The 19,808-nt window shown below is 42.0% G+C and overlaps 1 protein-coding gene across 1 annotated transcript in view; it reads right to left on the bottom strand.

Annotated features, from left to right (window-relative positions):
• The window catches only part of LOC120999162 (collagen alpha-1(IX) chain-like), a 152,678-nt gene that overhangs the window by 53,550 nt on the left and 79,320 nt on the right, over positions 1–19,808 (bottom strand). The window contains 6 exon segments of the mRNA XM_040430036.1: positions 7,640–7,693; positions 9,045–9,098; positions 11,047–11,100; positions 17,056–17,109; positions 17,473–17,526; positions 19,668–19,721. Coding sequence (XP_040285970.1) covers positions 7,640–7,693; positions 9,045–9,098; positions 11,047–11,100; positions 17,056–17,109; positions 17,473–17,526; positions 19,668–19,721 — 324 coding nt within the window.

Raw genomic sequence — 19,808 nt, forward strand, 5'->3', positions numbered from 1 at the left:
TGTTCGGCTTGCCACCTTCCCAGGTTGGGTCAGTGACTTAATCGTCCACCACCTCTTCTTCCAGTTCCTCACGCTGGTCATCCTCCTGACTTGTTGACCTAACAACAGCCTCACTTATCGACAACTGTGTCTCATCCTCATCATCAACCTCTTGAGACACTAATTGCCATTGACTTATTGGCAACTGTGTCTCATCATCATCATCCACCTCGTGAAACACTAATTGCCGTTCCCCACCGTCATCTTCTTGTGTCTGTGGATGCTCAAGAGTTTGGGAATCAAGGCACAAGATCTCATGTCCCTCTTCAAGCGGGCTTGTTGAGAGGCCCAAATTAAGGAATAGTGCTGGGATCACTTGTTTGGCAAGACTCTCCATGGTGGGAGGAAGGAGGATCAGGGTGAGGATTGTGTTGACCAGACTCTTGGCTACTGAGACTGGACTTGGTGGAAGACAGGGTGGTGCTAAACTGACTGGAAGCATGATCTGCTACAATCCAACCGACCACCTTGTCACACTGGTCTGACTTTGATGCCCTGCGCCACCCTGCAAACTGGGACATGAAGCTAGGTATCGTGGATGATTGTTTTTATTGTGCTATGGCACCCAGGCCACAGCCTCTGCGTACACCATCAGCATCACAGCCACCTCCCTGTCCCTTACTGCTCGCCTTCTTCATATTAAATGTTATATATGCTTGAAAGTATGTCACTCGTACAGTAGCGTAGGATTTGTAAGTGTATGCGCAAAAAAATAAAAAAAGGGATTTGGGATGTGGAAACGTCACACAGGAGACATACCGCAGATAATGTTGCTGATGTCAGCAGGGGCTAATAAAAAATTACAGAGAATGTCACAGGTATTTGGAATGTGGAAACGTTACATAGGAGAAATGCCGCAGATAATGTCGCTGATGTCAGCAGCGGCTATAATGAAATTACAGGGAATGTCACAGGTATTTGGGATGTGGAAACGTAACACAGGAGATGTACCCCAGATAATGTCACTGTCCGCAGTGGACACCGACTACGGAAAAAGTACACTGGATGTCACTGATATTTTTTAGATGTGCACATGTTACACAGGAAATGTAGCGCAGCTAATGTCACTGTCTGCAGCGGACACCCTCTACGGAAAAAGTACACTGGATGTCACAGATATTTTTGCGATGCGCACATGTTACACAGGAGATGTAGCGCAGATAATGTCGCTGTCTGCAACGGCCAAACAATTGCAAGCTATCTAGGTCAGGATGCACTAAAAATAGATATTACTGCCACACACACAACAATACTTCTTAAAAGGACTTTTGGGTCTGTAAAGTTTTAGCAATTTAGCGCAGGTTCGCAAAAAATATATATTGCTGCTGCCACACACAACAATAGTCCTTAAAATAACTTTTGGGTCTCTGACAAGTTTTTCAAAGAAATTAATTTTTTCGCTCCCTACACTATCTTTCCCTTCTTCAGCACAGCTCTCCCTGACTAACACTGAGCCGAACAAGTGTCATCGGGTGCTATACAGCACCCGATGACGCGTTCTGGCCAGCCAATCACTGTAATGACAGTAACCAACATGGCTACAGCATTACAGAGAGGGCAGTACTTATCAGCACGTTTATTGGCTGCGTAGCAGCCAACAAACGTGCGGGGAGGAGACTCGAGCATATGCGGTATTCGGCCGAATACTGCCATGTGCTGAGAATTGAGATGCTCGAGCCGAACTTGTGTTCAGCCAAGCATGCTCAATCATCACTAATCTAGACTATAATAAACCAAATTTGTAAAGTAAAAACATATCTCTTCAAGCTGAAGTACTGCCCCTTCATTTATTCTCCCAAAACAATACATTTATCTCACCTAATTAAGGATCTCCTGCAGCAGGAATCCTACTATCCAAAAACTGAAAAGTGAGCACTTCCATTTCTGTAATTGAAAGGTCAGCAAAGGTAGACACTGTCTACCATCTCAAAGAAATTGCCCACTTGGAGACTAGAAATAATAAAAGATTTCTGGACATCTACTTGGCTTGGGCTGCCCACAAAGGATTCTCTTTCTCTTGACACCAGTATATAGCTATTATAACCCCTAGGGCTCTACCCCCACTCTTATCTCAACCTATTATAGTTTACAGTTAACATAAGATATATGTGCTAATGGTTATCATTGGGACATATCCTATTTTGCCTTCAAGCTTGCAGATAATAGCCAATGCTAGTGTTTCCAGATCTTTCCTGTCACTATACAGTATAAAATGTGATGTTCTCTGTATTTTTATCCTCACTTGTGAGAGTCTTTGTATTGCATACTATTTCTCGTTACATTGTAAAATCAATAGAGGTTTGAAAAAAAGAGATTAAGAGATGAAAGAGGTTTGCAAACAAAAACAATGCCTGCATGTCTTAAAATATATGTATTTTCAAGTACAATTAGCATGATATATGCTGTATTTCACAAGGTTTAAATTATGCTTAAAGGGTTATTACTATCTTGGACACTGGGGGCATATCTCTATGATATGCCCCCAATGTCTCAGCGGCCGCCCTCTATGCATTTCTATGGGACTGCCGAAATTAGCCGAGCGGCGCGCTCAGCTATTTTCAGAAGTCCCATAGAAATGATTGAGAAGCGTGCCATGCAAGTGTGGCCTCTGCTCCATTCACTTCTAGGGGCTTAGTGAAATTTTTGTTAGTCCCATAGAAATAAATAGAGGGCAGCTGTCCATGCGCAGTGCATCCTCCGGCACTTTGCGGGCTCCGTTCTAAGTTTCGGTGAAGGTCCCAGAGGTGGGAACTGCACCTATCAGACATTGGGAGCATATCCTTGTGATATTCCCCCAATGTCCAAGATTGGAAAACCCCCTTAATCATGGTACACACAGCTAGTTCTGTTTTTTTATTTGTGATATTCTGTTTTAGCTTTAAGTACTTAAAAGGAGTTTTCCCATCCTAGGTATTTATGGCATATCCAAAGTATATGCCATAAATGTCTGATATTTGTAAGTCCTATTCCTCCAAAATGGGTATCTTGTAAATCTTCAACCCATGGTCGCTGTGAATAGAAAGGTGACTGTGCATGTGTAGCTTTCTCCATTCATTTCTACGGAAGTTCTGTACTCTTCTGGGTTGGCAGCAAGGGGACAATTATTCTACCATTATTCTACCATGTAATTGTAGCAAAGAAGTTATTATGATGTATATAGAAATGTAAAAATAGTGAGACGCCTACTGATCAAATTCCCCATGTATATAAGAACATTTTGTCAAGATCACAGTTTATGTGACATTTTTTGAAGGTTATGAATATGATCAATTATCTCATGTTTCTCATAGTTATTCTCTTGAATATAACATGTTCCAAAAATCCTCTTGAAGAAAGGTTACACATTGTGACTCGATATCCCTTTAAGTTTGGATAGTAATAAGTGGATATGAATTCTAACCTAGAAGATAACCGGCACATGCTGAATGCATTTCTGTGGTGGGTTGACAGGCATTTTGTGGTGCTTTAGATGGATGAGCATAGAAGCAATGTTTTGAATTGACTAGAGTGGGAACATATGGTTTATTAGGATGCCAAATAGGAACATTTTGCAGCAGTTGAAGTGAGACATGATAAGTGGCTTTAATTATAATCCTAAAACAGAATCTAACAATGTTCTACAAGTAAAGATAGCAGACAGCAAAGATAAATGAACGCATGATAGATGACTAACTATGACTTTTATTGTCCGACAATAATGATATGCAACAAGAGTAGGATTGAAAAATGTAGTCTATGACTTTAACTCAGTTGTTTTAATGGGGCTTGAATATGTATGTTGGCAGAAGTGAGCAAATTTTGGTTCACATTGCTTTAACTGCAAATAGTATAAGTTACGTGAACTGCAGGTCAAACAGAAGCCATGATGCTAGTGTGAAAAGAAAGCCTAAGAAAGCTACTTTGACCATCTAAAACTCTTTCACAAGTTCCGCCAAGAATGAAACAAGTAACCATGGGGCAGCAAAACTTGCAATGCAATCAGTGAAGTTAAGCATAGGTATAATGTGAACAGTGGTGTGATAGTATAAGGATAATAGACACACGCATGTACATGGGAAATGCACAAAGGGACATCACAGTACAGGAATTACACAGTAATGTCACAGTACAGGGATAGTGCACAGTAATGTACATAGCACTATCACACATAAAGGTCAACACTGTGACATCACAACATAGGAAACAAACATAATGATGTCACATGTGGGCATTATGATATCTGAGTGCAAGGATATATGACACATTAATAGTGCAAAAGTAACGCACAGCAGGGGGTAGCCATGAAACTCTATAGTCAATTTCAAATGAATTAATATTAATTTTGCACACCCCTTTACATCATCCATAGTCATCACTAACTATTGTAAAAAATCTCAGTGGAAATCGACCCACTGGAAAAAATTAATTTTGTGCTTTGTGCATGAAATGGGTTGCACATCATTAGTGAAGTATTATGAATGAACATTTCTCCTCTCTTGATCAAGGAGGAGGTAGTCCAATTAAAGTATAACATTCTGGGGACAACATGTACTGTGTAGTTCAAATACAATGCATCTGTTTGAACTAAATTAAATGCTTTTCACCCAGTTCTTTATTCATGTGTTTTAGTATTGTAATTGCTTTTTACTATGCATGCTCATATTTATTGACTCTAGATGGATACTATAGAGTTTACGGTTCCTTGTTCAGCTAATCCATAAACAAAAAGGCAACAAAAAGGGAAAGAACCAGCCAAAGGCTCAAATATTCCTCAATAGGGATAGGTTGGTTCAAGGGCATACAAAGATCACATAGGGCCCCATGACAAACCTTAGTATGGGCCCCCTACCCCACCCAGTTTCCCAGTGGTTGTGTCAAACACTTCCAGGCAATTTGGAATGTAAAGCACAAGGCTTCAGATTTATGACTACATTTCCTATTTTTTATTAAGTGGAAAACATTGTATTTTTTCAAAAAATGTAATAAATAATTGTAACAGTTCATAGAAATGGCATTCTTTCTGAAGAAAAAATTTACACCAGAGAACTGGCTCATTTGCATACATTAAAACTTAATTTTTCCCAGCAATGCGGACACATATGAACATAGGACCAACACAGATGCCTTCAGCTGCCAAGCGCACATGTAACTGGTCAGTCAGTTTCATATGTACAAATCTACTGACAGATGCCCCTTAACCGCAATAGACCTGGAAATAATCTCTTGGCACTGAGCTCTCCCTAGTGATGGTCGGGAAGAGAAAATGAAGTGCTGGGCCCCCATTATTACACACACCCCCCCCCACCATACCCATAGCAGTCGTGTGGTTTGCCCCATGGAAGTTATGCCGTTTATTGGTTGAACAATCACAAGATCCTGTTTGGGCATAGAGGCCTGTGATTGATACATATGGCATTAAATCAGCCATGAGTTTACTCATTATGAACCATAGTTCTAAAAATAAAGAAGACAGAATGGAAAACTTGTTTGTTCATGTCAACTCCTTCAACCTATACTATGTATATCTGTCAACTGGACCCGCGTCACAGGGAGACAGATAATTACCTCATAGGAGGTGACTACAGTTGGAAGTGATATGTAAACAGAAGCAAGTGATAATTATTTGCTGTAAAATTATTTCAGCTATGCTATAAGTAGCTGTCAACATATTAAGGTTTTGTTGTAGACGATTATAATGATCTCCATGAGGGGAACTGCTTTTCAATTGACAGGTTGTTCAAATCACAGTGTACAAGACTCTTAAAGTTATCGTGGAGCCTATTACATATTTGATTAATAAACGCAAATACAATGATGGTAAAAAAGAATACAAGTTTCATATTTCCTTATTTTATATAGCAACGGTTAGGGTAAATGCATATGTAGCCTATTTCTGTGCAGATTTGCAGCTTGATGCAGTAGAGGCAAAAAATAATGTAAATTCACTTTATGAACTTTCACTGCGGATTTCACTCCTATCAATATGAGGGTGAAAACTGTGGTGAAATCCATAGAAAATGTTATTTATATGTATTTTGCTGAATATTTGCAACAGATCTTTGAAATCTGTCGTGCTACCACATGTAGTGGTAGCCTCAATGTAATTTTACCTGTAGATAGTAAACAGTGGTGTAAGGCCACTCAGATGAGAACATTCCAGTCCATAGTTTAGATGCCATAGTAGTGAATACTGCTGTGATACAAGCAATCAGCTTAAAGGGGTATACTGGTTATAGAAAGTTATCCCCTATCCACAGAATAGGGGATAACTATCAGATTGGTGGGAGTCCTACCGCTGGGACCACTACTGATCACGAGAAAGGGGGCCCTATACCGAGGGAGGCACACTGAAATGGACGAATGGCTGGTCAGAAAAGCGCGTTGCTGTTCCAATCATTTCTATGGGAGCAGAAAAGATAGCTGAGAACTGTAGCCGGCTGATAAGATCTTCTATATGAATAGGTAGTTCATTGTCATTTTAGTGCTGCTTTGAGGATAAAATGTTATCTGAAGAGTAATCCAATTTCTCAAAATCCCCCACATGTGCCAGGCCTCTCACCGGTAATATACTTACTCCGCTCCCCGCACTGCCACTGCTGCTTCTCCCTGCACACGGATGAAAACATCTGGTGGGGGGGCAGCCAATGGCAGACGGGGATGGGGTCGTGCCTCCCTAGCACCCCAGGATCGGCGCCGGGAGCGGGGTAAGAATATTACCGGTGGGGGGCCCGCCACATGTGGGGGGTTTGAATAATTTGATAACCCCTTTAAGATAGCAGTGTGTGTAGAATTAGGAATGGTATGACAGCTCTATTCAATTCATAGGCCTAGGTAAAGATGCTCATAGAAGAGCTTTGTATCGATTAGTATAATGTGTCATACTCTTATTGCGTCACTACAGGGTGGTTCCCTTTAGTCACAGTGAATGGTCTGATTGAGAAAGTTGAAGAGGCACTCCCTCAATTGTTTTTATTTCCTGACCTGTTAGAAAGGATCCATGATGTAAACTGTAGTGAAGGTAATCTTCTTACTAGAGACTGTATTTGTGAGTTTTCCCCTCCCTTCTACTTCTCAGCTGTGTCATGTGACCAGCAATCAGACTTTCCAAATGACACAGTATCTTATGTGTGGACAGGAAGCCAGTTTCCCTGTGTATTCCTATGAGGGCCTCAATGTCAGTCTCATAGGACTGAATAGAGAAGTAACTGACTTCTCCTGTCCTGTGTCAGGTGGAGATCAGAGTGCTGGTCACATGACACAGCTAAGGATCAGAAGGGAGGTTATAACTCACGAATACAGTCACTGGTAAGAAGATTACCTTCAGTGCAATTTACATCTTCTAATGGGCCAGAGAATAAAGATCTTTGTGGGAGTGCTTCTTTAAGCAAGAAATAATGAGCCAGGGCAGGAAGTAGAATACATGGAGTGACTTCAAAGAGTTATATCCAGAAAACTATCCACCCATTTATTTTGAAAAAAATTACATATAGTTACATATAGGTTGTTAATACATGACAAACATTATTTTATTGATGTGTCCTTCTAAACAGCTATTAAATGGCAATAGATGGCACTGAAAAATATTAAGGTTTATTTACCACAATATCGGGTACAAACTTACTGGCAATCCTTGAAGACCTGCTTCTCCTGGGGCTCCAGGTTCTCCAGAGTCACCCTAAAAATAAATACATGCGGTATAAATGTAAGATAACTTAAATTGATGAGGTTCAAATGGGTAACTAGAAAATGACACAACATTGAACAGATGAAAAGATAACATACAAGCATTCCAAGGCACCAGGTATTCCTCCAGCTTTAATTAATAAAGGCCCAAAACATTTCCTTTTTTCTAAATGTTATCTAGTGAAGAATATTAGGTATCTTCAAACATTATCTTCTTGCATTACAATACTGACAGGTTGCTGGTGAAGGATTTTGGATATGAGGAATTGGTTGTGGAGTAGCTGGACAGGACTGATTTAGACCAAAAAATACAAATAGGGGAATTAGCAGAAAACATGGATCTTCATCAGTTTTGGTAATCAGATTGCCATTGAGGCATAGGGTTCATATTAAGTTGCATTACCATTGGTGAACCATTGCCTGTGTGTAGATACTTTTATACACAAGTTAGCTCTCAATATACCGGTAAGTGTCATAGACACCATCAACCATAGTTAGAATAAAGCAAAGCATATTAATTATGGTATATTGAGATTGACTGGCCTGTTCTTTGAGTTTATACTTTTTTACATGCTACTGTGTCTTGTCCCCAATATTCGCTCTTGCACCTTAGTTTGCAGGATAGTGTATTTTGCATTTGCAACAATGCATCTAAAAATGTGTACGCCATATTGGAAGAATTAAGATCTCATTAACATGAATCAAAGCAAAACACGCATATTAAATCATGTTAATAGCGTTAGGTATCACATTGGTTATTGGCCTGTAAGATCATTGTATCAAAGTGTTTTATACCTCTTTTAAGTCATTATCATCAGCAAGTAATGCCAGAATAGGTTCTAATGGTATAATAATGGGAAGGATCAATCAAGTTCTATTCATAGACTAGTGACACTTCTAAGCTGTCATTAACCTTGTCAGTTTTAGAAATCTGCATCAAACGTTCCGCACTTTATAACGCTCATTTCATTTGGCATAAGCATTACAAAATGGGATATTAAATAAGTCATGTGTTTCGTGACATTAATGCTGTGTGTTTGATATATGACAGCATTAATATCACTGACTGCATTGAGGTGCTGAGAGGATAAGTACCACTCCAATGAGTTCCTTCTGTGTCAATGTAAATGATCAAACAATATTTACATAATTTTTGATGTTATTGTAATGTGGAAGAAACAAACATGTAATAGGTCAAACTGTGCACAGATTACCTTCTTTTAGCGGGTCTTACAACCATTAACGCTAACAAGCACGCGGACACATAAAGGATTCATTCATTATCACTTATACTATAGTGACAGCCAGTCATACCAACATGAGTGTTCATTGTCCATCATTACCTTTGATCCTGGCATTCCAGGGATTCCATCACGGCCATCAACGCCTGGCAATCCCTAGTGGAAAAACATGCTCTTATTACACAGTAGATTTCCTAGAATTTATATAACATCACCGTATTCTATGCTTTTATATAGAGACTCCAGCTACCTATATCAGTCCCTCCCCAGTTGGGCTATGATTGTCTTGACAAGACCGTGATGTTAGCTGTGTATTTAGACAGATGACTAAGAGAACGAAGAAGAGAATGTTCATCCACACCTGTTCCATATTCTGTTCCAAATTCTATAGAATTTTGCAGTTTCTATGGGAATTTCGTTACTTACTCTACTAGATCCTGTATGGGTCACCACACCCATGGCCAAAAGTTTAATTGAGATTTGTACTCCTAATATCTCTGCTATTCATTCTTAAATCTCTGTTTGTAAAGAAAAATTTGCCAGCTAAGACTAGTTTTTCACCTGTCTCTGCTGGAACAGCCTGCCGAAGCTCTCAGATCTGGCATTGCTGGATACTGCGGCCAGACCCTATTAACTATTAACAAATGTAAAAAGTAGTTTTATGTGATTCTGGGTATGGTATGGTTACAACTACATAATCGTGTTATTAACTGGGCTTCTGGTGAGTTAGAGGATGGGGACTCAAATGTTTCAGTACCTGTACATTTATGCCTGGTTCAAAGAAAATTTATGGGGTTTTCCAAGATTTTAGTACTGATGACCTATACTTTGGACAGGTCTGCAGTATCTGATTGGTGGGGGTCCAACACCCAGGACCCGATCAGGTGTTTGAGAAGGCAATGGCGCTCTCACAGCTTTCCCTAGGCTAGTGACAACATGTTCATCTGTCAAGTGACCTAGGCGCAGCTCAGCCCCATAAAAGTGAATGGGACTGAGCGCAATACCAATCACAGCTGCTATACAATGTACAGAACTGTGCTTAGAAAGCTGCGAGAAGGCCGTGGCGCTCACAGCACCACTGCCTTCTCAAGCAGCTGATCAGCGGGGGTCCTGGATGTCAGAATCCCCACCGATCAGATATTGATGACCTATCTTATGACATATTTTATATGCCTAATTGAGTAAGGATACATAATATGGCAGAAGCGTGTGGATATATGAACACCACATACCAGAATGTCTGTTGAGTGTCCCATTTCAAAATGGTGGACATTCTCTATGCATTAGTTTCCTATTTGCTGTTATTCAACATGGGAAAACTTTCCACTAGATTTGAACATACAGTGTCCTTTTAGCAACAAGATCATTACAAAGTTTTGGGTAATAATGTCTTGCTGGTACCCAATGTTTCATTTCATACTGTACCTAAGGTCAGAGCCCTATATGGTCAGCCAAGTTTTCCAGTGTCAAATTTTGCTAAATGTTTTGATGGACCACTCTTCGGTCCAGATTTAACCATGACCATGGCTTCAAACTATTATTATTCTACCATCACTCTTCACAGTTGACAACTGCTTTTGGCCAAGATACATGTTAGATGTTGAAGAGTGGTTCATTACTCAAGAGAGTATGCTTTCAGTGCTCAAGACTTTAATTGGACTCCCTTAATTCTTGGTATTGCGCACGATGAGCTGCTTATGAGGCTGCTTAAGGATAACCTCACGAGTTTCTTAAAAAAGATTTATTGTCCACATTTTCTTACAAAGGCTTTTTGAATTGTACAGAAAGTGCTGTATCCATGTAAAAGTGAAGTGTTGCATGCTTCACTGGTCATGAGTCCAGTTTTGTAAGCATGTGTAGACTCAGCTATAGCTAGGAAGACATTTAATGAACCTATTGGTCAGTAGTATGGCTTTCTATGATAGCACCACCTTGAAAGTCACTGATTTTGTCAGTGTGATATATTGTACTGTGAATGTTTGTCTATGGACACTGTATTTAAAAAATCTGTTAAAAAGTGTGGCAGAGATGGCCAAGCCTAGAACAGGTGTCCAAATACGTTGGACCATGTACATCCAAAATGAATACCATGAAAAATACATACCGATTCTCCCTTTGAGCCTGGCATTCCAGTGATTCCTCTGGGTCCAACAGTTCCCTGGAAAACGACATTAGAAAATATTAAAAATGTTGTTTTTTTTATTATAACTAAAGATGAGCGAATTTCCCAAAAATTCGATTCGGCTGGTCCACCGAATGTTTCTAAAAATTTTTGTTAGATCCAAATTTATTTGCAGCGAATAACGTTAAAAAGGGCTATTTCCTGGCTGCAGAGAGCTTTCATAGTGGTGTAAAACACTGTGCCTTGCAGTAACACGCTTAGGGAGTCTGTTGTGGTAGTGAAACACTACTGTGAGTCAGTATGACATGCAGAAGACAGGTGTCCCTCTTAAAATCACTGCACACTTCACTTATTTGGGCAGTTACGGGGCCAAAACTGACCAAATAACTCAAGTGTGAACTCAGCCTTACAGGTCAATGTTAGCATCAATAAGAAGCACACTCCTTTTACACTGTCAGTAGCTGATTCCACATAGATGTCTACAGAACCTGTTCTTTTAAATGCTTATACAAGTAGAGCCCCCCCCCCCCCCCTCCTCCCGACAGAGTGGAGAGGGTGTCAGCAGTAAGTTTGTGTTGACGTCACTGATAATTTTGCCCTTCCTCTGATCCATCAGAAGAATAACCCCCAAAAAATGGATCCTGTCTGTGGAGCACCCGTCTTCACTCGGTCAGCATTTGGTCAGTAATCCATCAGTATTGCTAAAGCCAAAGAAAAACAGGAGTGGATTCAAAACAGAGATGACACATGAATGGAATATTTGCATGTCTTCTGTGTTTTGTACTCACTCCTGCTTCTATCTAATCATCAGCCAATTCTGATGCAAAATAGGGACCATATCATGCAGGCCTTACAGCTGTTACATAGACAGGATCCGTTGTGCGTCTCATTTTTCCTTCCTTCTGACAAATCAGAAGAAGGGTCAAATAAATGATGATGTCAGACAGGTCGAAAGACAAAATAGTGGCCTAGTCATGAAGTGGGGAGGGTGGGGACAGCATGAGAAGTCCACAGAGTGGCTCTATGACATAGTGGTGATGTGGAAGCAGTATGAGGAGACCACAGAGTCGCCCAATGACAGAGTCTGGAGGTGGCAGCAGCATCAGGAGGAGGCCACAGAGTGGCACAATGTGGCACAACGACAGTGTGGAGGTGGCAGGAGAAGCATCAGGAGGCCACAGAGTGGCACAATGACAGGGTGTGGAGGCGGTGGCAGCAGCAGCATCGGGAGAAGGCCACAGAGTGGCAAAATGACAGTGTGGAGGTGGAAGCAGCAGCATCATGAGGCCACAGGGTGGCACAATGACAGTGTGGAGGTGGCGGCAGCATCAGGAGGCCACAGAGTAGCACAATGACAGAGCGTAGAGGTGGCGGCAGCAGCAGCATCAGGAGGAGGCCACAGGGTGGCACAATGAAAGTGTGGAGGTGGAAGCAGCATCAGGAGGCCACAGAATGGCACAATGACAGTGTGGAGGTGGCAGCAGCAGCAGCATGAGGAGACCATGAGGGACTCCCTGTCTCCATCTCCACTGTATACTGCCATGGTGTGTCTGGGTCCTCTGCCTCATCTTACTCATCGCCCTGTAGCTCCTCAGGCTGCTTCTGCTCCTCCTCTACTGTCACCTGTCCAATGTCCTCCTCCTCCTCCAGTTCAGCCCCCACAGGGCTCATGTGGCCGTGAGATCTAGGCGCCATGTCTCCAGTCCCCTGACCAGCCAGATTTACAAGCATCTGTTCCAGGACATGAAGCAGTGGAATGACGTTGTTCATCTCGTAGTCCTGGCGATTGACAAATAACGTGGCCTCCTCAAAGTGCCTGAGCAAACGCCAGGTGTCACACATGAGCTGCCACTGGCTGACAACGAAGTTACACAGGGGAGTACTTCTGTCCGCTTGGACCATCAAGAAATCGTTTATGGCTTTTCTCTGTTCGGTCCAACATATGGAGGGTGGAATTCCAACGGGTGGAAACTTCGCATATCAGCCTATGTTGGGGGACGCCGTTCTGCCGCTGCAGCTCAAGGATGGTGTGTTTTGCGGTGTACGAGTGGCTGAAGAGCATGCAAAGTTTCCAGGCCATTTTTAGTATGTATTGCAGATGGGTGAAAGACTTCAGGAACCACTTGACAACCAGATTGAACACGTGTGCCATGAAGGGCTCATGGCTCAGCCCTCCTTGACACATCGCCGACACCATGTTCTTCCCGTTGTCGGTCACCATGGTTCAGATTTTGAGTTGTCGCAGAGAAAGCCAGGATTCGATTTCTTGATAAAGGACAAGAAGCAGTTCCTCCCCTGTGTGACTCCATTTGCCCAGGCAAACAAGGTGAAGAACAGAGTGACACCGTCATGCCCTGCACATGTGGTATGCTGGAGGGACATTGTGAATTGTCCCTGCAGTGGAGGCTGAGGACACTGTGGAGGTTGAGGAGGCAGAGGTGGACATTGTCGCAGTACCAACAGCGTGAGAATGTGGAGGTGAAAGCAGCGTCACCTGGCCAAGTTACTGGTGTGACACATTCACCCAGTGGGCCGTAAAGGACATGTATTGTCCCTGACCGTAGTTACAGCTCCACACGTCGGTGCTGCCATGCACTTTGGCAGACACTGACAGGCTCAAGGACTGGTCCACCTTCTGTTCTACATACGTGTGCAGGGCTGGTACTGCCTTTTTTCCAAAGAAATGACGGCTTGGGACTCTTCACCTCGGCTCGGCACAAGCCATCAGTTCTCTGAAAGGTGCAGAGTCCACCACTTGGAAAGGGAGGGACTGCAGCACCAGCAAATTGGCCAGGAGCACATTCAGCTTCTGTGCCGTTGGATGAGTGCATGCATACTGTTGTCTCTTGGCAATGGCTTCAGTGATCGATTGCTGACAGAATGACTGACAAGGAGGAGGAGGAGGAGCAGGAGCATCAGGACCAAATGATGGGAAGGACAGACAGCTCTCTTTGGCTGAGGTGGTGGAGCCTTGACTGCCTGAAATCAGGTGCCTGCCACTGGGTAATGCAGCAGTTGCAGGCTGGACCACCACATCGGAGCCACAGTTCTCCCAGACCATTTTATGGTAACGCTGCATATGTTGATGCAGGGCTGTGGTGCCAACATTGGCACCCTGGCCACACTTCAAATCCTGCCCGCAGATTCTACAATGGCCATGTTGACCTCCTCCGGTGGCTTAACAAAAAACAGCCACACCTCCGAGTAGGTGATTTTGCCCCCAACACTCCGCACTGACTGACTGCAACCGCCGCTGCTTCCGTGAACCCCTGCACCACTACTTTCCGGGCATGTTTGGCTCCTGACCTTCTACTGCTGCCACCCTGCTGACTCCCGGCCACGCTAGTGACTTGCTGGCTCCGCCGCTGCCTCACGGGCAAGCTGCCACCCTCTTCTCCCGATGATGATGAAGCCCCTAATTCACCCGGCTCCCAAGGGAGATCAGCTACATCAGGCATGCTCAACCTGCGGCCCTCCAACCTGCGGCCCTCCCATCATTCCCGGACAGCCTACAGCTATCAGCCTTCAGCAGGTCATGGTGAGAGTTGTAGTTTTAAAACAGCTGGAGGGCCGCAGGTTGAGCATCCCTGAGCTACATCATCATCATTGAGTACTGTCTGCACGTTACTGATATCCTCCTCAACGGTTTCTGGGTCAGGACCCTGAACGCTCGCAACACCAGCTCCCACGCCACTCTCCTCATCACTACTTGCTCGCCTACCGGAGAAAGCGGCTGCCAGTAGCTGCTGACTGTCTTCTAGTAGCTCATCCTCGCTGTATAGTGGAGCTGAGCAGGGGCGTAGCTATAGGGGAAGCAGGGGAAGCTGCAGTTTTGGTGCCCTGACCGAGAAGGGGCCCATTCAGGAGGAGGAGGACTAAAGGATTTGGTCAGGGCCCCCTCAACAGTATTACACAATTAAATTATATACAGTGACAGTATAGACAGTGTATAAACGGATGGAACAGCTGCCGGCCCTGGTCTGAGAGAGCGATCTTTACTAGCCAAAGGAATGGGGGCAGCATGAAAGGAAGGGGCCGCTAAAAAATGACTGTGGGATGGAGCCCCATTCAAATATTTGCTGTGGGGCCTAGTCATTTCTAGCTACGCCACTGGAGCTAAGCCTACAATACTTATATATAATACTTCTCTGGCTGAGGGAACAGAAAAGGACAGAGGCAGGTTGAGGACAGGTGAGGGCAAAAGGCCTTCTCCTGGGCCATGCTAACTAAGGATTGTGTCTGACGAACCCACGAATCTAGGCTGGGGGTGTCTGATGTCACTTGGGATGAAGTGGATGACTGAGTCAACCATTCAAGAACCGCGGGGTTGCTGGTCAAGACACAACCGCTAGATGACACTGGGAGCTCAGGCGTCTTGCTGCGACTCCTTCTGCAACGCCCCCTTACTCTGCTGTGACCTCTGACTGTGCCAGAAACATTTAGGCCTCTGCCACTCCCCTGTGCAGGGCCTGGCACTTCTCTGTCTGACATACTGTTAGATCAAATAAATAAACAAAAAGGAAATTAAAACACCCCAAAAAAGTCTGTAATTTTCTCACTTCACCACACAATGGCTAATAACCCCTTGTTTTTTTCCACTAATACACTCCAAAAAGGGCTTTAAAGCATATAACTGCACCGCTGAACGGCAAATATGCCCTTATTTTTTTCCACTTATACATGGCACAAAAAGCTTTAGAACATATAACTACACCACTGAACGGCAAATAATATATATTTTTTTGCCACTAATGCACACCAAAAAATGCTTTAGAACATATAACTGCACCGCTGAACGGCAATTAATATATATATATTTTGCAACTAATACATGCCAAAAAGGGCTTTAGAACATATAACTGCATTGCTGAACGGCAAATATATATTTCTTGTGCCACTAATACACACCAAAAAGGGCTTTAGAACATGTAACTGCACTGCTGAATGGCAAATATATATTTTTTGTGGCACTAATACACGCCAAAAAGGGCTTTAGAACATATAACTGCACTGCTGAACGGCAAATAGGCCCTTACTTTTTTTCGCTTATACAAAAGGCTTTAGAACATATAACTGCACCGCTGAACGGCAAATAACATATATTTTTTTGCCACTAATACAAGCCAAAAAGGCCTGTAATTTTCTCACTTCACCACACAACGGCTAATAAGCGTTTTTTTCCCACTAATACAAGCCAAAGAATGCTTTAGAACATATAACTGCACTGCACAAGGGCAAATCAGACATAGAAATATTTCCTTGTAATAAACCCTGTTAATGGCTGTATCAAACAGCACTTGCACCCCTATAACAAGAACGGTTTGCTGGAATTACAGAGCTGTATAATAGCCATTTGGATCCAAGGCGGTGCAGCAAGGTGTAATAGGATTGTTCCTATTACCCAGGCTGTAAACTCCCTTACTGAACCCTGTTCTGCTTCAATACTGTGGAATGATTCCTCCCTATCTTTTCCCTGAACTTCTATTCAGAAAAATAAAAGTTTTAAAATCTTTTCTACCACTGTCCCTAGCTGATGTCTCTCCCTGCACTAAGTACACTGGAAAATGGCTGAATCCAAGATGGCTGAGGCTATTTATAGGGCTGTGACATCACAGGGCTGGCTGGCTGCTGATTGGCTGCATGCATGGCATTGTGGGTGATCCCTCATTACCAGAGTTCCTTGCTTCATGTCCTAACACGTGCAGCAGCCATTTTAGGAAAAATTTTGATTCGTTACCACGAAGCGTGAGGAAATTCGGATTTTTCCTGAAATTTGGATCGAATTCCACTTCGTCAACTTTGATTCGCTCATCTCTAATTATAAGACTTGTAAACATTTCTGACTTGGAAAAAAACTGTAATATCTTAGGATGATATTAACAAATCTTTCAAAATGGATAAAAGTATTCTGTGAACAATATTATTTTAATGGACCTTTGCCTTTTTTGGTACCAATGTACAGTATAATAACTATAGTAACAATATACTTACCCTATCGCCTTTTGGTCCAGCTTCTCCTAGTGAGCCTCTCTGACCTTGGTCACCCTGAAAATAATAGAAAAATATGTCTGTATTTCTGCAGATAATCTTATTTATACAAAACAGATGGTAGATTATTACAGATTTTATTTTAATGTAAGTACTTTGGGGGTTATTTATCACAGAAATGTATAGTTTTATGATAACATGAAAGGGTACTAAAACTATAATTTTAGAACTTTGGTTATCTTAAAATGTTTGAATGTCTGATCTGACCTTCTTTATTATATATCGTGATCCAGTATATATACTGTAGCATATACACCTTAACATTGAATAATCTATGAAGGTGTTTCTATGAAGTGGTAAAACAAAGACATCAAGAGAGTTACTGCACAAAGGGGTACGTAAAAGAACACAAGAACTCACAGCAGCTCCAGCAACCCCTCGAGGACCAGATTCTCCGTCAGCTGCACGAGCACCCTGAAAAGCAGATAAACATTAACAAAATATAATATCATACATTCTGTAGGCATAGTTTGTAATAAATACAATTAAAAGTCTATTGCTATAGAAATAACTTTTTAGTTATTATCCCACTGCTATCCATAGTGCTTCAGCAAAGATTGGTCAGTGTAATACTATTACTAATCTGTTGTGGCCTTTTCACTTTCCACATTTTATATAGAGAAAAGGTTTAAAATGTTGAAACCAGAATTAAAAGTTCAATAGCTAAGACAGATATGGTCCTCTCAGATTATTCGATCTTTGGAAATTATTTGCCAAGCTACTTTTTTATACTTTTTAATTGCACATGACAATGTATGACAATAACATTTTTACAATGTGCAATTGTCTGGTTCATTAAAGGTTGCTAGCTAATCAAAATTTACTCTGCCTAGTGATCACTTTAAAGGGGTTTTATTCTAGAGACAACCCCAACGGTCCAATTTGTCAATGGATTTATTTCCATTGTTATAAAGAAGTGGGAATCTAAGGCTTCATTCACACAGTCAGTGTTTGGTCAGTGATTTCCATCAGTGATTGTGAGCCAAAACCAGGAGTGGATCCTACACAGACATTAGGTAGAAGGGAAAGATCTGCACCTGTTCTGTTGTATTTTTTGCATTTCACCCCATTTGGAATTTTTTGCCAGCTTCCCACTACGTTGTATGAAATATTAAATGGTGCCTTTAGAAAGTAAAACCCAGCTCTCAAAAAAGCAAGCCCCCAATCGAACGGTAAAATAAAAAAGTTCTGGTTCCAGGAAGGCAGGGAGTGAAAAACAAAAATGAAAAAAAAAAAAGCTGAAAATCATCAGGGGTAGTAGGGGTTAAAGAACCTCCTAATCTCTCATACTTCCTGATAGGGAAGAAGTGCAATGATAAATGATTTCAAGAAACAAGTCTAAATGTCATTTTGGAAATACCATCAACGGCACTCAAAGATAGGAATAGGCCAATTGTAATGGTCTATCCAAGATTTGTTTAAGTCAATTGCTCATAGCCTTTCAAATGATCTGTATCCTTGTGTGTGAGCAAATACTATGATATGTAACAGTTCAAGGTGTATGAAATTTAAGGTGCCCATACATTTTCAATAACTGCTGGCCAACTGCTCATTCGGCTGACTCTTATCTCTCTGGACTCTAACATACACATACTGTACACGCTCGGCCAAGTGTGCAAATCTTTTTAAAGGGGAGAGAGTAGAATTCCTTTAGCACCCAGGTGGTCTACTATTTCCAGGGCGGATTGGCCATATAGTCTACAGGGAAATTTCCTGGTGGGCCGATGCCCCAGGGGGCCACCCAAGTCCTCCTCTCTGCTGATGACCAGGTACATAATGAGCTCTCAACAGTAATTAACGCTGTGAGAATCAGGTACTCATGTGCCCAGCCAGCGACCACACGCATCCTCCTGAATTCAACTGCTGTGGCCCACATCTCACTTCCTAAGCCCCCTGCTTCATAGACAACTGGAGGAGGACAGAAGATGGTATCTATAGATGGCCACCACAGAGGAACAGCTTTTGGGGCAGTATATTGTGCTACACTGTGTTATTTGATTCAGCTGGGATGGTATTTTGCACTATGGTATTGTTGACCTCACCTACTTGTGTTGTCTGTCCTTCTGTTAATTTGGACCCCCCTACAAAATGGGGCCACTTTTAGTTTTATTTTTTTCAGGGCCACTTTAAACTCCCAGTCCGCCCTTTCACTATTTCTGAGATATAAAGGCCAAATATTGCAGCTTAATTGAGGTTTTAACCTTCCACTTTCATTAATTACACGTTGTTTTAACAGTTGCTACCCATTGCCATTTAAAGTTAAGGGGCTGAATTACACCCTGATAGATTAGGAATGTCTTTTTCAAAGCCTTTTTGTTATTTTCCTATTAGCCAAACAGTAGAATTTTTTTTGGTCTATGACCAATACAGACCTGCACCTGTAATAAGAGGTCCTTGCCATAGTGGAGCATATTAGGCTGGCAAATTTGCTATAAATATGTAAATTCTATTATAATGAAAATAAACCTTCTCCTTAGTGGAACAACAACCTTCTTGTCTGAATTTTTTAAGAGTGATAGGGCTTAATTCAGTTTGTCAATGATATCAAAACTTACCTTGCCTCCTTTTAGTCCGATTATGCCAGTAATTCCTCTTAAGCCTTGTGGTCCCTAAAAGAAGCATAACTATCATGTAGATCAATGTAATGGATATATTTTAAATATGTGCAAATACAATTGTTTATTAATGTATATATT

The sequence above is a fragment of the Bufo bufo genome, chromosome 4 (genome assembly GCF_905171765.1).
Source record: "Bufo bufo chromosome 4, aBufBuf1.1, whole genome shotgun sequence".
NCBI lineage: Eukaryota > Metazoa > Chordata > Amphibia > Anura > Bufonidae > Bufo > Bufo bufo.